At 47.4% G+C, this 21,756-nt stretch overlaps 2 protein-coding genes and 1 pseudogene across 4 annotated transcripts in view; 2 read left to right on the forward strand and 1 right to left on the reverse strand.

Annotated features, from left to right (window-relative positions):
• Nucleotides 1–1,858: 1,858 nt before the first annotated feature.
• LOC132367943 (heterogeneous nuclear ribonucleoprotein A1-like) lies at nt 1,859–3,078 on the forward strand (annotated as a pseudogene).
• Nucleotides 3,079–8,375: 5,297 nt separating this feature from the next.
• Nucleotides 8,376–17,634, forward strand: SLC31A2 (solute carrier family 31 member 2). The gene is made up of 4 exons (XM_059925350.1): nt 8,376–8,470; nt 12,307–12,373; nt 15,295–15,484; nt 16,578–17,634. The coding sequence occupies exons 1-4, from the start codon at nt 8,465–8,467 to the stop codon at nt 16,744–16,746; spliced, it is 432 nt and encodes a 143-aa protein (XP_059781333.1). The 5' UTR covers nt 8,376–8,464; the 3' UTR covers nt 16,747–17,634.
• Nucleotides 17,635–20,010: 2,376 nt separating this feature from the next.
• Nucleotides 20,011–21,756, reverse strand: part of FKBP15 (FKBP prolyl isomerase family member 15) — a 55,050-nt gene continuing 53,304 nt past the window's right edge. For all 3 annotated transcript variants that reach the window (XM_059925348.1, XM_059925347.1, XM_059925349.1), the window contains exon 28: nt 20,011–20,651. In XM_059925348.1, coding sequence (XP_059781331.1) covers nt 20,574–20,651 — 78 coding nt within the window. In that variant the 3' untranslated portion in view covers nt 20,011–20,573. The remainder of the gene's footprint in view (nt 20,652–21,756) is intronic.

Genomic DNA, 21,756 nt, shown 5'->3' on the forward strand with positions numbered 1-21,756 from the left:
AATGCTCTGCTGACCTCTCCCTGCCAATCACTTGTGATTTCTCAGAAGGGAACATTCAGGTATGTTTGGGAAAGCTGCCTGGATGTCTGTGTACTCACAGCAAAAAATCTCCCTTAACTGTAAACTTCCATGTGGTTCTTTGTTTTGCAATACCAAACCGAACAGTACAAGATGTCTGAGCAAACAAAGTACCAACTGCTTATTATCTGATTTTTAGATTTGCCTCTGAGTCACTGTTGGGACATGACATCATGGGCTAACTTCAACTTGATGGAAAGTCTTCGGGGCCCCTCAGTCTTCCTGCAGGAGGCAGGTGTGCAGGGCCTGGGAGCCCTTGGCAGTTGGAGTGGACAACCTCATAGAGGTGTCAAAGGAGCCCATCAAGACAAGTCCAGGGTCCCTGTGAAGTTGGGCAGAGAGCCTGTGCCTAAGAATTCTTAGAGGTGTTACCTCCTCAACCCTGGCTTCAAGAATGAACACATCGGGACTTCCCTGGTGGCGCAGCGGTTAAGAATCCGCCTGCCAATGCAGGGGACATGGGTTCGAGCCCTGGTCCGGGAACATCCCACATGCCGCGGAGCAACTAAGCCTGTGCGCCACAACTATTGAGCCTGCGCTCTAGAGCCCGTGATCCACAACTACTGAGCCCACGTGCCACAACTACTGAAGCCCGCGTGCCTAGAACCCGTGCTCCACAACAAGAGAAGCCACTGCAATAAGAAGCCTGCGCACAGCAACAGAGTAGCCCCCACTCACCGCGACTAGAGAAAGCCCGCGCGCATCTATGAAGACCCAACGCAGCCAAAAATAAATAAATTAATAAATAAAAATTTAAAAAATATATATGTGGTCTTTTGTGACTGGCTTCCTTCATTTAGCATAACGTTTTCATGGTTCATCCCCATTGTAGCGTGTATCAATACTTCATTCCTTTTTATTGCCAAATAATATGTCATCATATGAAAGGTGCCTGATTTTTTTAAATGGTAGTAAAATACACATAACATAAAACTTACCATCTTAACCATTTTTAAGTATACAGTTTCGTAGTGTGAAGCATATTTATTGTGTGCAACCAATCTCCAAAACTCTTTCCATCTTGTAAAACTGCATTCTATGACCTAGCCTCAGAAGCTATATAACATCACTTCTGCTGTATTCTATTGCTAGTAAGTGCATCACTAAGGTTGGCCCAGAGGGAACAGAGACCTCCACCTCTCAATGGGAGGAATGTCAAAGAATTTGCAGCTTTTTTTTTACTTAGGAATTTGTTTGTTTACTTAGGATTTTTTTTTCTTTGTTTTTGTTTGTGTTGGGTCTTTTTGTTGCTGCTCACGGGCTTTCTCTAGTTGCGGCCAGCGGGGGGCTACTCTTCGTTGCGGTGCGCGGGCTTCTCGTTGTGGTGGCTCCTCTTGTTGCGGAGCACGGGCTCTAGGGCGTGCGGGCTTCGGTAGTTGTGGCGCGTGGGCTCAGTAGTTGTAGCTTGTGGGCTCTAGAGCGCAGGCTCAGTAGTTGTGGCACACGGGTTTAGTTGCTCCGTGGCATGTGGGATCTTCCCACACCAGGGCTCGAACCCATGTCCCCTGCAGACAGGAGGATTCTTAACCACTGCACCCCCAGGGAAGTCCCAAGAATTTGCAGTTGTAAAACCACCATACAAGTAGAGATACGTTCATTAGGTTACTCCTTTCTGCCCGTGAATGCCGCCAAGTAAGCATCATTAAATTCTCCCCCCCTCTACTGCCATCGCGTCTAAGTCAGAGTCTCCCAAAGAGCTGTGGGACTCTTCATTGGAGGTTTGAGCTTTGAAACAACCGATGAGAGCCTGAGGAGCCATTTTGAGCAGTGGGGAACACTCACAGACTGTGTGGTAATGAGGGATCCAAACACCAAGCGCTCCAGAGGCTTCAGGTTTATCACATATGCCACTGTGGAGGAGGTGGATGCAGCCGTGAATGCAAGGCCACACAAGGTGGATGGAAGAATTGTGGAACCAAAGAAGGCCGTCTCAAGAGAAGATTCTTAAAGACCTGGTGCCCACTTAACTGCGAAGAAGATTTTTGTTGGTGGCATTAAAGAAGACACTGAAGAACATCACCTAAGAGATTATTTTGAACAGTATGGGAAAATTTAAGTGATTGAAATCATGACTGACTGAGACAGTGGCAAAAACAGAGACTTTGCTTGCATAACCTTTGATGACCACAACTCCGTAGACAGACAAGACTGTCATTCAGAAATATCACACAGGGGGCTTCCCTGGTGGTGCAGTGGTTGAGAGTCCGCCTGCCAATGCAGAGGACACGGGTTCGAGCCCTGGTCTGGGAGGATCCCACATGCCGTGGAGCAACTAAGCCCGTGCGCTACAACTACTGAGCCTGTGCTCCAGAGCCCATGAGCCACAACTACTGAGCCCGTGAGCCACAACTACTGAGCCCGCGAGCCACCACTACTGAGCCCGTGTGCCTAGAGCCCGTGCTCCGCAACAAGAGAAGCCACCACAATGAGAAGCCTGCGCACCACAATGAACAGTAGCCCTCACTCGTTGCAACCAGAGAAAACCCACGCACAGCAACGAAGACCCAATGCAGCCAAAAAAAAAAAAAAAAGAAATACCACACAGTGAATGGTCACAACTGTGAAGAAAGGAAAGCCCTATCTAAGCAAGAGATGGCTAGTGCTTCATCCAGCCAAAGAGGTCGAAGTGGTTCTGGAAACTTTGGTGGTGGTCGCGGAGGTGGTTTTGGAGGGAATGACAACTTTGGTCGTGGAGGAAACTTCAGTGGTCGAGGTGGCTTTGGTGGCAGCCGCAGTGGTGGTGGATATGGTGGCAGTGGGGATGGCTATAATGGATTCAGTAATGATGGAAGCAATTTTGGAGGTGGCGGAAGCTACAATCATTTTGGCAATTACAACAATCAATCTTCAAATTTTGGACCCATGAAAGGAGGAAACTTTGGAGGCCGAAGTTCTGGCCCCTATGGTAGTGGAGGCCAATACTTTGCCAAACCACGAAACCAAGGTGGCTATGGTGGTTCCAGCAGCAGCAATAGCTATGGCAATGGCAGAAGGTTTTAATTGCAAAGCTTAGCAGGAGAGGAGAGCCAGACAAGTGACAGGGAAGCTACAAGTTACAACAGATTTGTGAACTCAGCCAAGCACAGTGGCGGCAGGGCCTAGCTGCTACAAAGAAGACATGTTCTAGACCATACTCATGTGTATGGACAAAAAAAACCCTCAAAGACTGTATTTGTGACTAATTGTATAACAGGTGATTTTAGTTTCTGTTCTGTGGAAAGTGCCAAGCATTCCAACAAAGGGTTTTAATGTAGATTTTTTTTTTTTTTTGCACCCATGCTGTTGATTGCTAAGTGTAATAGTCTGATCATGACACTAAATAAATGTGTCTTTTTTTTTTAATGTGCTGCGTAAAGTTAGTCTACTCTGAGGCCATTTTGGTAAACTACCCCAACAGTGTGAACTAAGAATTCCTTCAGGGTGATGCCACGTTCTATTACAACCTGCTTGGATGGAGAAGCCATTGTCTTCAGAAACCTTGGTGTAGTTGAACTGACAGTTACTGTGCTGTAACCTGGAGTTCACCATTAAAAGGGTCACCCAAGCAAAGTCATGGAGTTTTTTTGTTATTAATATGATTGTTGGCACATCCCATGCAAACTATCTAAATTGAATTATGGTACCAGATAAAGTTATAGATGGGAATGAAGCTTGTGTATCATCCATTATCATGTGTAATCAATAAACGATTTAGTACCCTCAAAAAACACAACAAACAAACAAAAAAACACTGTGCAAGTAAAGCATGAGATCTCAAGGCCCTGTTCGGGGTTATCTCGGGAAGCATCTCAGGTACATTTGGGTAAAATGTGTGCACCTCCCCAGGGCCCCTTTTCCCACTGTAGTTGCGGGGAGGTCTCATCCCACATCTTGCACATGCTCGTCTGAGGTTGTAACAGCTGCTCACAGCCTTCCACAGTGGACACAGTGCTGGGACAGGTGCAAGTTGGGAGGCTTTTGTCTGCCACTGACTCACTGTAGACCCTACCCTCTCTCTGGGTGGCCACGTCTGGCCTTCTGGCCCTTGGATTGCTGCAAGAATCCAGGTTAACAGCGAGAGCCTTTGCAAACAGAGAGAAAGTGATTGCAGGGGGACTTGCTCCATGTTTACCCAGGAGGAATCAGGCTGATCTAAATGCCTGAGGTGATCAGTGAAAGGGAGTCACAGCCCAGACATGAGCAAAGGAGAGGGCTGAAAGATAGGGTGCCCTCCAGGGATCTGTCTCCCACCTGCCTGTCCTCTGTTTAAGTTTTCCTAAGACTTCACAACTCAAGACCAGGGCTTCCTAAAGAAGCGCTCATCTTTTTTTAACCCCCTCTAAACAGGTTGTATGTTTATTTGTATGATTGGTGGTCTCTCTACCCCTGGTCCATGATTTTGGGAGGCAGGGCCACATTTGGGTTTGCTATCATTGTCCCAACTGCAAGGCCTCTTTACCTCTCAGTTGCTCCTTCCCCAAGCTGGGGCATGACCCTCTGTCCTGTCTGTCGCCATTCCCCCCAGGGCCTTCCCCTGGTGATCCAGAGGCCCCTTGCTCCAGGCTCCCTCTTCTAGGCTGAGGTATTCTGTGGGTTGGGGAAGGGAACCCCGCTTTACCTCATGCTGCTGCACAAATTATTTTCTAACTTCTCCCACAAACCGCCCCAAACCTGCCACACTCTCATGGAAATAAAACCATCACATCTCAGAGGCTGCCTCTGTTTCTGCCACTTCCTTCCTCTGAAGCAATGAAGCACAGAGCGTGTGCCTGCTGGGGTTCATTCACTCATTCAACGATTGTTAATGGACAGTCTGTGTTGCGACATGAACTATTTAAGGGACTGGGAGTGCCTTCTTAAATAAAAACACAGAAATCCCTGTTTTCCTTGAACTTCCATATGAGTGCAGAGAAAGGAAGAATGAATAACCAAATTAAACAGGATGCTACACAGTGATGCATACCATGGAAAAACAACAAAGGAGAGTAAGCAGGGCGAAGGATACAAGAGGGATTGTAGTTTTAAGTCAGGTGGTCAGGGTAGACCTCACTAAGAGAGTGACATTTGGGAAAGAAAAGGGAAACTGCAGGGAGAAAAACATACATTAAAAACACTTTGGTGATTCTCTGTCCCAGAATAAGTTCCTCACTTTACACATGGCCTTCAGTTGTCAGTGGCCTGGCTCCTGCTTTTCCCAACCTCACAAAGTCCATGCCACACACACACACACACACACTGTCTCCACACTCTGATCAGCCTCTGATGTGCATACTCTCCCTGTGCCACACACACCAGATGCATAATGCTGTGTTATGTATTATGTATGTATTATACATTATGCTACTCATAGCATAAATATAAAATAGTAGAGGTTTGGAACTTCCCTGGTGTTCCAGTGGTTAGGGCTCCGCGCTTCCAATGTAGGGGGTGCGGGTTCGATCCCTGGTCGGGGAGGTAGGGATGCCACACGGCACAGCCGCCCCACAAAAATAAATAAATAAATAAAATAAAAAAGTAAAATAAAATAAAATAAAACAAAATAAAATAAAGTAAAATAAAATACTAGAGGTTTGTGGAAGAATGAGAGAGGTTAGCTGAATGGAGCTACATGGAAAACATGCAAAAATCCTAGCCATAGAGTGTTTAACCCCAAACTCAAGCTCACTTATAACTGCAGATCATCAGCATGTGAAGGGGCAGTTAGAGGTCATCCATTCCAGAGAGGCCCAGAGAGGGATAGCGGTGCCCATGGGGTCATACGGCCTTATCTGTGCACCAAGGCCAGATATTCTGCACAAGTAATATTTTGTGCATGTAGGCTTTTCATGAGACCTCAAGTTCCGCTACTGAGCCTCAAAAGGAGAAATGACTAGTTGGATTTCCCCTCCACCAACCGACCACGCATGAGCTGAGCACCCAATTTAAAGGGCCCCTGGCTGATCTCTGTGGCACCCGAGGCAGCACCATCTTTTCTGGCTGGGGATTCTGTTCTGTCCCAGGGCTCTGGGTGTGCACTGGAAAGAAAAGGGCAGACTCTGTTGCTCCTCGGGAGGAGGGGAGTCTACAGGTTGTCAAGTACGGAATCTGGAAAGAATCTCTTGCCATGGACCAAGGCTTGGCCATCTGTGGTGTTATCTTATGAGCTGGGATTCTGTTCTCTGCCTGGGAGCCAGTGGAGGGGAGTCTCTGGTGGCTCAGAAAGAAAAGGGGCACTTTAGAACTTTAGGACTGTTAGAATCATAACACACACGAGGAAGTGAGAACAAAGTGTGAAGGTCATCGGATTGTAACAAAGCCAACAAAAATAGTAAATGAATAAAGCTTTGTTGAAAATCCTTTGATGGGGGTTGGGGGAGTGGGGGAGTGCATAGTGTGAAGGTCAAGTCTTCTTATTTCTCTTGCCCAGGTAAGACCCAGAGGGGTGAGAAATTACACCCAAATCACCAAGCCCTTGGAGTCCAGATGCTTCAAGAATACGTCTTCTCCCCATTGCTTTCTCCATGGAGCCTGGCACATCCCTGACAGCAGCGGCCCTCCCTCCCAGACCTCCTCACAGTGCTGGCCCTGTACTCTTTCCCTGAGGCTGCCCCAATCCCTGATTTCCCTCAACCCTCACTGTCTTTCAGATTGAGGCCCTCAGAAGCTGTGTGACCTTGAGCAAGTGGCTTGACCGTTGAAGTGGCTTCCTCTCTTAGTGTTGTTGAACCCAAGTTCATGTGCTTGACGCACAGTGAGGCCAAACAAACCAAAACGTCGGAGTTTGGAGCAGACATAAGTTTATTGCAGGGCCGAGCAAGAAGAACAGGGCAACTCATGCTCAAAAGACCCAAAATCCCCGATGGGCTTCAGGGAAGCATTCTTAAAGGCAAGGTGAGGGAGGGGCATGTCAGGGTGTGTGATCAGCTGGTGCACAATTCTCTGATTGGTTGATGGTGAGGTAACAGGTTGGTGTCACAGGGGTCAACATTATTAATGCTCAGGCTCCAGTGGGTCTGGGGGTTACATGCTCATGATCATCTAGTAGTTAACTTCTTCCGTTTGGTGGGGTTTTAGTATCTGTAAAACAAATCAGGAAATTTGCATCAGATATTGTTATCTAGGTACTTCAGGGAGGAATTAAAAAGATTCTGTGACTGCCACATGGCTGATTTACTGTTTAAATTCTTACCTGTTTCTCCTGGCCCAACTGCTATTTTTGTCACTACATGTTCACCCTTTCAATCACTAATTCTTGAGTCAGGGGAGGCTTAGGAGACAACAGCTTTTCTACAAAGAAGAGGCAGGCAGAGGACATGCTGGGAGGGGTCTGTTCCGGGAAGGCCCCATAGGGTCCTGCTCAGTTATGACAGAACAGAAATATTTGCTGCTAACAATGACAATGGCTACCATTTTTTGAGCAAGCTCCCACTGCCAGGTTCTATGCTGATAATTTAACACACAAGACTTCATTTAAGCCTTACAATACCTCTATGACATAGATTCTACTATTCTTTCCATTTTACTGACTGACCAGGAAACCAAGGCTCAAAATATAAAGCCATTTGCTGGAGGTCCCATAGCCAGTTCTTGCTGGCTCAGGATTTGAACTGAGGTCACATCCAGGTTCAATGTCTGCTAGTAAGGTTCAAGGTCTCTGGAAAGGTTTCTCTAAGAAGCCACTTTCCTCATAGAAGGACTGGAAAAGAGTTCTTCTAAATATATTTAGGATACTAAATATATTTTAAATTAAATACTGTTAAAAGTCCCTCATCCCCTATAAAACTTCCCCCCAAAAACTGGATGGGTGAAATGGACAAACAATACAGAAAAATAGAAATACCAATAAGAAAAAAGTTTCCCATCCTAGTAATCAAAGCAATACAAATTAAATTTACAACTGTGTATTGCTTTTCACTTATCAGATTGGAAAAGAAAAAAAAGAAGAAGAAGAATGGCTACATTAAAAGCCTAGGGCATAATTTCTTTAATTTACTTCTAATTTGTTTCTATTAAGTCCATAGGATGGACTCTTCAATCTATAACTCAACATGTGTTAAGCTTCGCACGGTTTATTATAACAAGCAACAAATCTTTTTATGATAATTGCGAAGACAAGTCAAGTGCAAAACAGAAAGGGGCCAAACGGAAGGCAGGAGGGAGTCCGCTGTGCTGGCGGCTCTGGCCCAGCGACTCGCTTGGCATGGGACCTGGGGCTAGGCAGAGGGTCCGGCACGTGGGTGCGCCCGAGGACACGCTGAGTGGGGCGCGCCGTGGGGACCACAACTCCCAGGCGCCCGCGCGCGCCTGGCCCCGACCACGTGACCGCGCGGCCTCTGCTGCGATCCCGGCGGCTGCGGGCGGGACTTGGAGCCCGGAGACCCGAGCGAGCAGACGCGGCCACGGTGCCCGGCCGCCCAGCCTGTTCACCATGGCGGTGAGTCCGGGCGTCGCCGAGAGGAGCGGACGCGGGGTGGGCGCTGGGGCGGGGTCCCAGGAGCAGCCGACCTCTGGCATCCCGAGGTGCCCGCCGCCCCTGGCCGAGGGCTGGTGAGGGGGTGTGTTGGCAGCCTTGTCAACAGCGGGAACAGGGCTGGGGGCACGTGAGAGGCAGAGCTGGCCGCGTTTTTGGGGTTTCCTTTTTATTTGTCCCTCCTGCTGGGAGTCAGTCCGGCTCGACGAGTAGTCATTACGCGCAGCTGTGGGGCGGCTGAGGGTCGGGGCGCGGTGGGTGAAGGCGGAATAGAGGGGCCCCTGCTCTGGGCGCAGTGACTTGGGAGAGATTCTGGGAAGGCTCCCACGAAGAGGGAATGCCCGGAGCATTTCAGCCTGAGGCCGGGCGCGCACACCCCCCCGGGCCGGTTCCCTGTTTTGGCAAGTTCGTGGTCTGATTCTTTTGGGGAAAAAAAAACCAGACCCAGCTGCTTTCCATCCTCCCTACACTTGGGTTAGAAATAGCGTTTCAGATAAACTAGTTTTCTTGGTAGAGTTCACCTGGGCTGGAGAGAATGACAGCTTGCAAACCTCTTTGGTCTTTGAATAAATCATATACGCAATTTTCTTCATCCCATGGAGAATGTCGTAGAATTGAAGATTCAGGAAGCCAACGCAGGTCATTTAGTCAAACGCACACACCCACCTCCTGCCGGTCCTCTAAAAGGGGAAACGGATGGGAAAAGCTTATGTGAAAAGTTACCCAGGGACTTCCCTGGTGGTCCAGTGGTTGAGACTCTGCGCTTCCAATGCGGAGGACGTGGGTTCCGTCCCTGGTCGGGGAACTGAGATCCCACATACCACTCTGCGCGGCCAAATAATTAAAAAAAAAAAAAAAATTCCCCAGTCAGCGGCAGGACAGCGACCTTAATCTTCCCCTAAACTCTTCGGGTTGTAACTGAGGGCACTTTTCTCAAAAGTGTAAGTAACCCCAAATGGGAAAATAAAGAAGAAAGCAAGTCCCACGATTGCTGTCTTCTTCACCACAGCCCCTCCCTAGCAGGGTGGGGCCCTGAACAAGGCGCAGATAACTCAGCTACTGGAGGCCCGGATTTATCCTAAGCAGTGAAACAGAATGAGAGGCCCGCCCCTTGCATATCTGACCATGGGACTATTTAACTGAAAACTGCAGCTCCAAGTCAGGGTGTGCTGATTTGAATCTTTGTCTGCTGTGAAAAGGCAAGAGAGGTGAGTCTTTGTCCCTTCCTGGCTACTTACTCCCCAGTGGGGTGGACACTATATGGACACTTTCAGCTTGGAAATGCTGGACTGTCCGTCTTCCCCTAGCTGCCTCCTGCTTCTCCTTCTTCAGAAGATGTCCTAGCCACCTGCCTCACCAGATGGGTTAGGTGTCCCCCAGGGGTCTTCATTCCCAGTACCCCAGCTGGCTCCCCTGTGCCTCTCCCCCTTGCTGAATACATACACCCCGTTGTAATATCTGTTCACTCCCTCTCCCCTAACAGATGTTAGCTCCTTGGGGGCCAAGGACTTGTCTCCTTTATCTCTCTATCTCCAGCACCTGCACCCCCAGCACAGCAATGCTTATTGATTGAATTAATTGTACTGTTTGGTGGGTGTTCAGGTCTATTGCAAAAACTGTTTGGGGCCCCAGAGATAGCTGGCCCAGGACCAAGGATGACTGAAGGAACCCAGTTATGGAACCTCTCTGGTTAATTAGCCACAGGGGACATTCCAGTCATGTCAACTGCTTTATCAGGTGAACTCAGAGAAGGGGTAGGCGCCTTTAGGCGCCACACCTCCCTCCACCCCACCTGCAGAGATGGTGCCAGAGGCTTCTGAAATTGAATGAGCGCAATTCCAGTATAAATGGAATTTCACAGGATTATTTGTACCCGTTTGTTTTTGCATATTAATCTTTTGTGAACATTTTGCCACCTCAACTGATATTCTTTTTGAAATCTTAACATGGGATGTCTCTGGGTAGTAGGACTCAAAATGATTTTTACTTTCTTTTTGGTATTGTTTCAGCTTTCTACATTGAGCAAGTACCACTTTCATACTAGGGAGATAAAAAGCTATTTTTATTTTAAAATTATTCAACATGATTTTTAAAAGACTGCCTAGGTTTCCATTTTCGTCTTATGAGGTCTCGGACAAATCCATTCCCCTCTTGGGACTCCTTTTCCCCATCTGCAAATGAGAAGGGGTTAGAAAGGGACTAGAATTGGACCAGATCAATGTTTTCCACACTGAATTTCAGCAGAGCTCACACATCTCTCCCCTCTTCACCCAGAGCCCTGCGTTTTATATAGTGGAGTTACAAGGAAGATTTTATTTGCTGGTGTTCCGTGGAAAAAAACTGAAAACCAGGGGACTAACAATTCTCTGAGAAAATAATTAAGTCCTGGAGATATAATGTAACAGCATGGTGACTAGTTAATAATACTGTATATTTGAAAGTTGCTGAGAGTAGATCTTCAAAGTTTTTATCACAAGAAAGAAAAATTGTAACTGTCTTGATGGATGTTAACTAGACTTCTTGTGGTGATCATTTTGCAATATATACATATATCGAATCATGTTGTACACCTGAAACTAATATGTTATTTGTCAATTATATCTTAATTAAAAAAAAAACTTTCTGAGGACACTTCTAGCTCTGGCGTTTGAGGATTCTAATATTTGGCCATTGTCTTTGAAGGCAAAGGCTTCCACCAACTGATCCCAACTCAGCCAGGATCTCCTCAGCTGGGTGAGCACTGACAGTGTTTCTAGAGCTGCTTCTGCTGGCTGAGGTCTTACCCTGTGACAAGAGGGAAACTTCCGTTCCTTGAGAGGGTGAACTAACTGATTGATCTCTCTGGCTTTAATCTTGCCAAACATAGTCATTAAGCCTGATGCGGGCATTTAGAATCATCATTCAGTTCCCATCTTGTTCTCCTTTCTTGGTCACTGAGAGGCAGCATAGATGGATAGGGCTTTGGCATCTAACTAGGCTCGAGTTTGAATCCCAGTTCTGCAAACTTGTTAGCTTTGTGACCTTCAGCAAATTACTTAACTTTTCAGAGCCTGGTTCTCCGTTTTCCTTCCTGTAAGCTGGGTCTAATTGGCCCTGTCACACAGAAGACCGTGGTGAAATGAGATAATATATGAAAAGCCCTTGATGCTACCCTGAACACAGGGTGGACCAGCTGCTTTTCGAGAAGAGCCTTCAGACAGGTGCTGTGTGCTCATTGCTTCTACCTTCATTCTTTCTATAAGACTGTGCGTTCATCAAGGGCAGAGACATTAACCTTTGTCCATAATGTGGGGCACACAATTGGGCTCAGCAAACGTTTAGTGAATTTCAAGTGAACAGGTGGGCGGTACAGACTGAAGACAGCTGTCCCTGGGCCCTTCCATGATAAACACTGCTGGAGCAGAACAGCTGGGGCCCAGGGGGTAAGAAGAGGCAGTCATTCCTCAGTCTAGTGCTTCTCCCATTGGCTTTGGAGGGCACAGGGGAGTCATCTCAGCATGACCTGAGAGCACTGTGACCCAGTTGGCCCAGTGAGGATGGGGAACTCCCCACCAACACCTTACTTCTACCTGGAACAGGGCCAACTCAACTGTAGCTGTACTGCTGACCCACTGTGGGACCCTGGGCAAGTCCCTGCCTTGTCTGGCCTCATTTGGCCCTGATGACCCCTAATGGCGCTTCCAGCACTTAAGTCCAGTGACCTCATTTTCCTGGGCCTTTACAAGAGGTTGCTGGAGAGCATTAGGGAACTCAATTTCCACTGCCCTAAGCCCCCTGTGATGCAATCCCTTCTCTTTCAGATGCATTTCATCTTCTCAGATGAGGTAGTGCTTCTCTTTGATTTCTGGAGTGTCCACAGTCCTGCAGGTAAGAATTGGGAAGCCTTGTACCTCCAGGCAGTGGGAACCTGGGTTCTCGTTATTGTTATTCTCGGTGGACATTTTAGCGAGCCTGACTCCTCTTGCATAAACATTGAGCGGGAACTTTGCATTTATAATTCCATTTGGAACCACTGCCCTTCAGATTGCAAAGGGTTCTGTTATCTCACTGATGCTCACAAAGGCCCAGAGAGAGGCTAGGGGGTGCAGCTTTCCCCTCTATTACAGGGGAGGGAACTGAAGCCCAGAGAGGGGAAAAGACTCGTCCAGGGTCACACAGAGTAAGCATCAGAGCCAGAACTAGATCAGGGCCTCTTGTTACCTCTTAGCACCTCCCTTATACAGGGTTCACTGTCCAGCATCAGATCAGAAGCCCAGAACAGCTGCTGCAGCCGTTGACCTCAAATGAGAAGAGTATTCCTTTAACTTGAAAAGGCAGAGTCGGGCACTAATTCATGATGGAGTTATATTTCCACTTAAGTACTTGCATTTTAAAAATAGACTGGTGAGATGAGAGCTTTCACTCCCATGATCCAGTTGTCTCTGTTAGGAGCCCACATCTCCCATTTGCCCATTCTCTCCAATCCTTCTATCTCTTTCTAGCTCTTTATACTTTCTCCTCCTATATACCTTTAGACCCGATTCATATTTGTGTTCTTCCACCTGTCGCCATTTTTACTTTCTGGTTTTATAATCTCTGCTGGCAACCTATGGATGGAAATTGCATTGATCACAATATTCAGTACACATCAGCCACCTACCAGGATCTCTCTGAAACCTGGGAATGGACTATGAAAGGCATTGTAACATAGTAGAAGGAACACAGGCATTAGAAACAGAGTAGGGTATGTTATTTCCTAGCTGAGTAGCTTTATTCAGTTACTTAGTGCATTGAAGTCTGTTATTACATCTGTTAATAGAAATAATACATGTTTCTCAAAAGTTATTTTGAAATAGTGTATGTGATTTTGTTAACTATAGCTTGCTAGGCAAATTGTAAAATACAAGTGACTACAAGAGGACTGTTCTTAGATCAGTGATGATAGTGGCAAAGGCAAAGATTATGAATAATCCAATTCTACACAGCTGAGGTCCATTTAAAACAATTTTAAAGACTGTAGTGTTTTGTAAGTGTCAATTCTTAGTTCTTAATTTATTCATTCAATAAATTTTGTTGAGTACCTTCAAAAAAATAAAATAAATAAAAATAGACTGGAAGCAGCCCAAATGTCCATCATTGCAGGTACTGATCAAATAAATTATGGCCCTCCCTACAATGTGTTACCATTCCAGTAATCTACTGTGGGGTAGACCTAGTGGCTTAAAACAACAGCAGTCATTTTATTATTCTTTCTCAAGGTTCTGAGTTGACTGGGCTCAGCTAAGCAGGCCTCACTCAAAGTCTCTCATGCAGGTATATCAGACAGTGGCTGGAACTGGAGTCATCTTGAAGAGTTACTCTCATGTCCACTGATTGATGCTGGTTGTTAGCTGGGACTCTCAGCAGGGATTGTTAGCTGAGGTCCTTGTGGCAGGGCGGCTAGGTTCCAAGAGTGAATGAGTGTCCCAAGAGAAAAAGGTAGGGGAGAAAAAAAAGAGAAGAGAGAGAACAAGGTTAAAAAAAAAAAAAAAAAAAAAAAAAAAAAGAACTCATGCCTAGTTTTTAAGACCTAGCCTTGGAAATCAGAGAACATCACTTCCATCTTTACTGCTTGAGGCAGTCACAGAGGTCTTCTCAGGCTAAACGGGAGGGAACATGGACCACACCACTTGATGGCAGGAGTGTTGACACTGTAGGATGAGCATGTGGGGTGAGATATAGTGAGGTAGCCATCTTTGGAGAATCTAATCTATCACAGATGTTATGAAGCCAGAGAAATAAGGTAGATCTGTGTGAACTAAGGGGAACCCATGCACAATGTACAGTTGGATGACAATGTCAGATGCTGAAGAGTATGCACAGATAGGGTGCTGTCATTTAGACAAAGGTTTATATATACATTGAGTATCCCTGGAAAGCTATATACACAGAGGCTGCTTTAGACAGGGGCATTGGGGTTTTGGGAGACTAGGTTGGGAAGAATACTTATTTTCACTGTATACCCTTTTGTACTGTTTGAATTTGTACCATGTGCATGCAATTACCTGTAATTTTATATTTCAAAAACCTGCATCTTTTGCAGATGATTTCCTCCTGGAGGCCCCCCAAAATACTATAGCTGGACCATTTAGTATCCCTCCACTTGTAAAAGAGAAGTAGCAATTAGCAGTTAATTTTACACAGCAGTTCTAGTAAGCACTTAATGTTTTCTGTAAAATAGCTGATTGGTTTTTTCCCACTATTACGAAAGTAGTACACAGTAGAAACTTAGGGAAGTTCGGTGAACAGAAAATGAAAAACTGTATCCTAATTTGCTGAGATAATGATGACTCCTTCATCGTATCTCCTTCCTCCCAGACTTGTCTGTATATGCACACGTAAACAGGAACTTGCTATGCATGCTCCTCGCTTAACAAGAAGTCAGCACAGAGACTTGGGCTGCCTGCTGGGGCGCAGCTGGGGCAGCGGGGCACAGATGGCTTCTCCCCCCACCAAGCCCCTCACCATGCCCCCGCCGATCCCCCCGCCCCCACCGGCCCCTGGCTTTGCCGGGCAGCTTCTCTTTCTGATCTCAAAGCCACATTCCAGTAGGCCACCCCCATCAAGAAAGGGCTGGAGGGGGAGAGGGACAGGAAGTTCTGAGCCCAGCAAGGGTGGGGAAGAAGATGAGAGAGGGAGGGAGAAGGAATGGATTCAGAGTGGCTGGGGGAGGTGCCCTTTTGCCTCCTGTGCCAGGTCCCCGGGGAAGCTGCCAGAAGAGGAGCAGTGCTTGCCTGGCTGGGCCTCTCTAACTCAGCCTCCTTTGACAGGCATGGCCCTTTCGGTGTTGGTCATCTTGCTCCTGGCTGTGTTGTATGAAGGCATCAAGGTTGGCAAAGCCAGGCTGCTCCACCAGGCCCTGATGAGCCTGTCCATCTCCACCAGCCAGCAGCTCATCGAAGAGACAGACCAGAATTCTTCAAGCTCAGACCCCCCCCCAGTCAGCAGAACCCACCTCAGGTAACAGGCTCGGGACGGCGGGGGTTGGGAGGGGGGAGGGCAGAGTCCTCACATTCACCCTGAGAGCTAGCCTGGGCCCACAGGGCACTTAGCCCCACTTCCCAGAAAGGAAATTGAGGCCCAGGGAAGGACCAGCACTTGCTGAAGTGCTTACGGTTTGTTAAGTAGTGACGTGAACTAGAGCCCAGGTCTCCTAATGCCCAGGCTGGAGCTCTCTGAACGGCCACATGGGAGGCTCCAATCTTCAGGACTCTGGTACAGGCCTCAGTCTAGCAACAGGGGTGTCCACCCAGCCCTCCCCCAAATCTCAGCAGGCTTCCTTAGGTCACTAAGGCTTCCAAACCCAAGATGGGACCTGTGGCTGTCCCCACACAAATGATAAGAATCGCTGTCAGCAACGTATCCAGCTTGGTGGCGGGGGGGGGGGGGGGGGGCGGCTTCTCTCTCCTTTCTTCCCTTCCTGTTCTGATAGGACAGCCACTTAGGATCCCCTTTCTGCCCTCTCTGCAGCTCCAGCTGTGCTTAATGGGCCTGCCTGTTTCTTACATGAGTGCCTCAAATAGTCACAACCCCGCTGCAAGGGAGGTATTTTCATACCTGTTTTACTTATATATGTTTTACTGATGAGGAAATTTAAGTTCAAATAGGTTAAGACATTTGTGCTAAGCCACAGTTAGTAAGTGGCAGAGCTAGGAACTAATCTGTCAACAAAGTCCATGCTCTTTCCATTGTAATACTGCCTCTCACAGTAGATTCAGGAAAAAAAAAAATCTGCCTTACTGATGATTTTGTATTATCCCTTGTCAGATGTGACAGATTACATATCTCATTTTTCCTTTTTGCCCTGGATACCAGGAAGCTCAGAGCCAAATGTGGTGGAGAAGTGATTATCCTAAACTCCTTGTACAGGTCCCTCTTCCCCTCTCAATCACTGGTTTCTGATATGTCTCTTTAAAAAGAAATCTCTCCTGGGTTAAGCATACAAATTATAAATAAGCTAGTCCTGTAACTCAGTTGCTCTTTCTACTCCCTGACACCAACTCCTAGCTTCCAGCTCATTACCAACATTAACTTGGCTCTCCTTTTAATCTAGGTGGTTCTTGTGTCACTTCGGCCAGTCTCTACTTCATGTCGCTCAGGTGGTCATCGGCTACTTCGTGATGCTGGCTGTTATGTCCTACAACACCTGGATTTTCTTCGGCGTGGTCCTGGGCTCAGGTGTGGGCTACTACCTAGCCTATCCACTTCTCAGCATGACTTAGCTGGTGACAGCTGTGCAGGCTCTGGGGGCTGGAGAGAGCTGGGGCCCCTCCTTCCAGACATTGAACTTCCAGCCCCACGTCTCCTTTTTCTTCTGTTGGCTGTTCTCACGGCATCCCCAGCTCCTGGACACTTTCAGCTGAAGCCAGCACTTGCTCCCTGGAGTTCAGGGGCCACTGCAGCTCCTCAGCCAGGCTGCAGAGGGCCCAGGCATAGTCTTTCTGTGCCTTAAGAAGGGTGCTGTGAGCAGAGGGTGGATGGAGAGACCAGAACCCAGGGGGCAGGTTTCATGATGATGGCAGCATCTGCTGGGAGCTGTCTCCCTTTCTTGGGGAGAGAGTGACAGCAGACTAAAGGCAGAGAAGCAGGACTGTCAGCAAGGCTTTGACCTATCCTCCAAACAGAGTGAGCTCCTCCCATCAGACAGCACTGCCTGCAGGAAGATGATACTTTAATGGCTTTAGGTGTCAGGGGGCTCTTCATGGCCTTAATGCCCCCCTCTTCTCCTGATCCTCCTTCTATGCAAAACCAAGAACTGCACTGAATAATATTCAATACAAATGTTCTTTATTTATTATTGCTCACCCATAATGATCTGGTAGGGAAACATGATTCATCCATTTAAAATACTGAGTAAGCCACAGTGGGTACTGACTGAAGATGCAATAAGCAGTCAAACCAAAGGATTACACTAGTAGAGTTAGGTGGGGCTCTTCAGATATTTGAACCTTTTCACTTTAAAGAAAAGGAAAGAATAGACCCAGGGAGAGAAAAATCACTGCTGTATACTGTAATGTCTACACTCAAGTACCTCATGGGCTAGATGAAAGATGGTCTGAAGCTTTGAGAATTTAAAAAATATATTTTAATAAATATATATTTTTAAATAGTCTGTGACTGTTTTTCTGTTTCTCCTCATTCACACAGCAAGCTCATGTAACCCTGATAACAACTGCAGGAGCTGAGTGGGGCCAGTGGAGCTGGTAGTGCTGGCAGTAGGGCTGTCCAAGGACTGAGTCTGTCTGTCTGCTAAGAGGACAACTCTGTGCTCAGCGAAACCCAGTCCTGAAACACCATTCCCTCAGGCAGACACCCCCAGTGCCAGCCTAGTCAACAAACCATTCTTTTGTGCATGTAACAGACATTGATGGTGAACCTGCTATGAGAAAAATAATTGTCACATGGACTATAAACGCCCATGTCAGCACAATTATTAGCACCTTCTCTCCCTGAGGGCAGAAGCAAAAATATATCAAAACCACTTTTAAAAATTTACAAGAAGTAGCTGTAACAGAAAGTATAGCATGTGACGCCTTCAGTATTGATCAGTGCATTCTCCCCACATAAGCAGGGAGTTAGTTAGAAAGCTGCTCAGCGTCACAACAAGTATAAGATTTCTTGCTGATGGAGGCTCCGGCATCCACTTATGTGTCCTGACCAGCTAAGGTTCCACCCCTGCCCTGGGGCACTGCTGAGATAAGACTTTCCATAGGTGACCAGCAACCTCTTAAGTTTGAGTCTCTTTATTTTTATTTTTAAAAATAAATTTATTTAACTTTGGCTGCGTTGGGTCTTCGTTGCTGTGTGCCGGCTTTCTCTAGTTGCAGCGAGCAGGGGCTGCTCTTCGCTGCGGGTGTGCGGGCTTCTCATTGCAGTGGCTTCTCTTGTTGCAGAGCATGGGCTCTAGGCGCACGGGCTTCAGTAGCTGCGCACGCGCTTAGTTGCTCCGTGGCATGTGGGATCTTCCCGGACCAGGGCTCAAACCCATGTTCCCTGCGTTGGCAGGTGGAGTCTTAACAACTGCGCCACCAGGGAAGTCCCTGATAGTCTCTTTAAATGTGGTTATACATCTGAGGCTTTCACAGCATGAAGGACTTTTTAAAAAAATCTATGCTCTAGAGAAATGGACTATATGGTCAAGTTAAGTAGGCACTTCAACGTTCTTCAGAGCCAAATCACAAAAGGTGGTATTTTCTCTACTTGAATTTTTTTTTTTTTTTAATTTAACAAACACCTATATAGTGCATATTACGTGCCAGGCAGTGTTCTAAGCACTTTACAATATTAACTCATTTAACCCCCACAATAAGGTAGAGACTATTTCTGTCCTTGTCTTACAGGTGAGGAGGCTTAGGCACACAGAAGTTAAATAAAGTCGCCCAGCTAATAAGCGGCAGAGCTAGGATGCGGAGCCAGGCAGCCCGGCCTGCAGTCTGTTCATTAACTCAGAGGAGGGTTGAGGCTGAGAGAGTAACTGGCTACGGCAGTGGAGACCGGAAAGTCTACGCTCTGTTTACCCTAACGGGGCAGCAATTCTGTTTCAGGAGAGCTGGGGTGGGGCCCAGGAGCCTATATTTCTGACAAACATCACTGCCCTCCTCCCTCAATCCAAGATGAATGCTGCTGGGGTGGCCAAGAGCCCTGGCTCCGGAATCCAATGACCAGGATTTGAATTCTTGTTCTGCTGCTTACTAGCTATGTAACTTTGGACAGGTTACTTTATCTCTCTAAGCCTCAGTCTCTCCTCTATAAAACAAGGACAACAGTGTCTCCTGCAAGGGTGGCTGGGGGTGAGACAGTCTGGGTAAAGTACTCCACAACAGTGCCTATTTGTTGAACAACAAAGTTTAGTAAATGGTAGTTTTTACTGCCTCCCAGGCCCACAAATGGGAGACAGGCTCAAAGCTGTCATCAAAAAGGATGATATCAGATCAGATGGAGTGGAATTCAGGTTCCTATCTTATAAACATTTTAAATCAGGGAATATTTTTATTAAAATTATTCTCCTTTTTGAAGACTGGCTGCATGGTCTTTAGAAAATCCTGGAATAAGTAAAATGACCACAGATATTTTCTCACTATTCCCTACATTAGTCCTGGGCCTAAACTCAGAGGGAATGGAAGCTGCTCTCAAAGCGAAGACTCAATCTCTCAGGTGCCATCATGGATGACAAGAGAACACAGGGACCCTCCCACCTTCTCTGCATGGCTTCCTAGGGTGTAGGACTACACCTGCAGGAGCCAGTGGTTGACAGGACTGGTCCTCAGACAACCCTGCTGCCCTGAGCCTTAGAGTAGCTGGGATGAGCTGGGATAGCAGAGTGGTGACCTTCTTTGAAAGCCTAAAAGTTCCAGGGTTAAGTACCAAAGGGAACATGTCACAATGCTTTCACGCATGTTAACAAACCCAGATCTGTTACAACTCCTACCCTTAGATTCCCAGAGAGCACAGACTGCCCTCAGAACCAAATTCGATTTCATCCTGAGTCAAGTTTCACTGCAAACATTTATTTTAGTTTTGTTAATTTCAAATATTCATTGACCTCTTATATCAGCTTTAAGGCAGAGAAAAGATATATGTCCCAGGACTGCAGGCAAGGCTGTTAACTGAACCAGGTTTAGATGGTATACTCCACCCTCGGTTCTACCAGGGAGACCTCACCCCAGGTGACAGTCCTGTTGCTGGGACACAGTTGAGTACTGAGAGGCAGATCAGTCTGAGAGTTCAGAGAATAAAAAGCTTGGGAGTGGGCAGGACTCTCGTAGGGACTGGCCGAAGGGGAGCCCCCCGGCCCTTCTTCCATGGGGGACTCTGAGGCAGGACCATGGCGGGCTGCTGACAACCCCAGCGTTCTGCAGACAGGTTCACACTCTGCTTCACCTGGCCAGGCGGGGGCTCGGAAATTGGCTAACTCAGATATCTGAACTACTGTCCGCAGGATGCTCACCTTCACCTCACCCTGTGGCCCGTCTAAACCCAGGGCTGGCTGTGCAAAATCATGCTTAGGGAAAAGTTGGTAGAGAAACCTTTGCACCAGTTTCCTGGGTCTTCATCCCAGCCAGTCAATGTCATCGTCATCGTCATCATCTCCAAAAAGGGGTGTTGGGGGCGGGCGTCCCTTCATGCTCTGACAAAACAGGAAAGAGTAGTCAGTCCTCACTTGTCCCTGCACCAGATGGACTTCCCGCCTGGGCAAGGTGAAGCGACCAGCATCTGTTCCCGGCTCCAGGTTGGAAAGGAGGTTGCTGGTTAGGGTTTTACTGGAAGGACTAACCCTGAGGCCAGTGAACCGTAGGCTTCCAGAAATGCTGAGACAAGCAGTCAGAGAAGGGAGGCAATCTTTCAACACAGAGACAAGAGGACCAACTTTGGCTAATTTTGTCATTTATTTGAGAAACATGTGTACTGATTGGACAGGTCTCCTCTCATGTGGTAACTTACACATTTAGTGTCAGAAAAGAAGGGTCGAAGGGGAAAGTGGGAGTAGGATGAAACAGAGAAGCAGAGCAGCCCTCAGGGAAGAGGATGCAGGAGGATGAAGGGAAGCAGGGAAGAATACAATCACATTTGAAAAAACGACGCTGTGGCCTGAGGCGGTCTGTCTGGCTCTGGCTGCGGCCCCACCATCTGAGAGAGAGTTGAGCTTAGAGGCTTAGCCACACGACCAAGTGGAGAATCCCGAGATGAAGAAACCCCAGGAACACAGGGCCAGAGCCTCCTACCCCTGACCTCCCTCCCTCCCTCACACCCTCCAATCAGGTAGGAGGATAAGGGGGATTAACGGGCCTCCGAGGAAACTCTCCCCACTTCACATGACTTGAGCCCCTGGCCTTTTTCTTCCCGGTTGGCAGGGAACAGGTCCCATGGGGGCAGCGGGGATTGATGCTGGACATAGGCACACTGAGTGTCCTCTACTAAGGTACCTTCTGCTCTGGTGGCCTTCCCTTTGGATGGTCCTGTGAAGACTGATCATGGGCCAGAGTAGTTCCCGAGAAGTGAGGCTACGCTATCAGGGCTTAACCCATATTCTGCCCAGGGATGTTGTGACAAAACAAGGCAGCTGATTGGAAAGCAGGCTGATGAAGCAGAAAATGCTTAGAAACAGGTGGTCTTAGTAGGAGCCTGGGGTTGTAGTCCTAGCTCTGCCGTTAACTCACTCTGTGGCTTTAGGTAAATCATCCTTCTGAGCCTCAGTCTGTTTATGCATGAGGATGCCAGACAAGAAGATCATC

Source organism: Balaenoptera ricei, chromosome 6 (assembly GCF_028023285.1).
Source record: "Balaenoptera ricei isolate mBalRic1 chromosome 6, mBalRic1.hap2, whole genome shotgun sequence".
In the NCBI taxonomy this organism is placed as follows: Eukaryota; Metazoa; Chordata; class Mammalia; order Artiodactyla; family Balaenopteridae; genus Balaenoptera; species Balaenoptera ricei.

Excerpts from the sequence above, each read along its gene's own strand:
- SLC31A2 (XM_059925350.1), top strand. Across the intron at positions 12,374-15,294 it reads GAGTGTCCACAGTCCTGCAG|GCATGGCCCTTTCGGTGTTG; the intron begins GTAAGAATTGGG and ends CTCCTTTGACAG. Across the intron at positions 15,485-16,577 it reads GTCAGCAGAACCCACCTCAG|GTGGTTCTTGTGTCACTTCG; the intron begins GTAACAGGCTCG and ends CTTTTAATCTAG.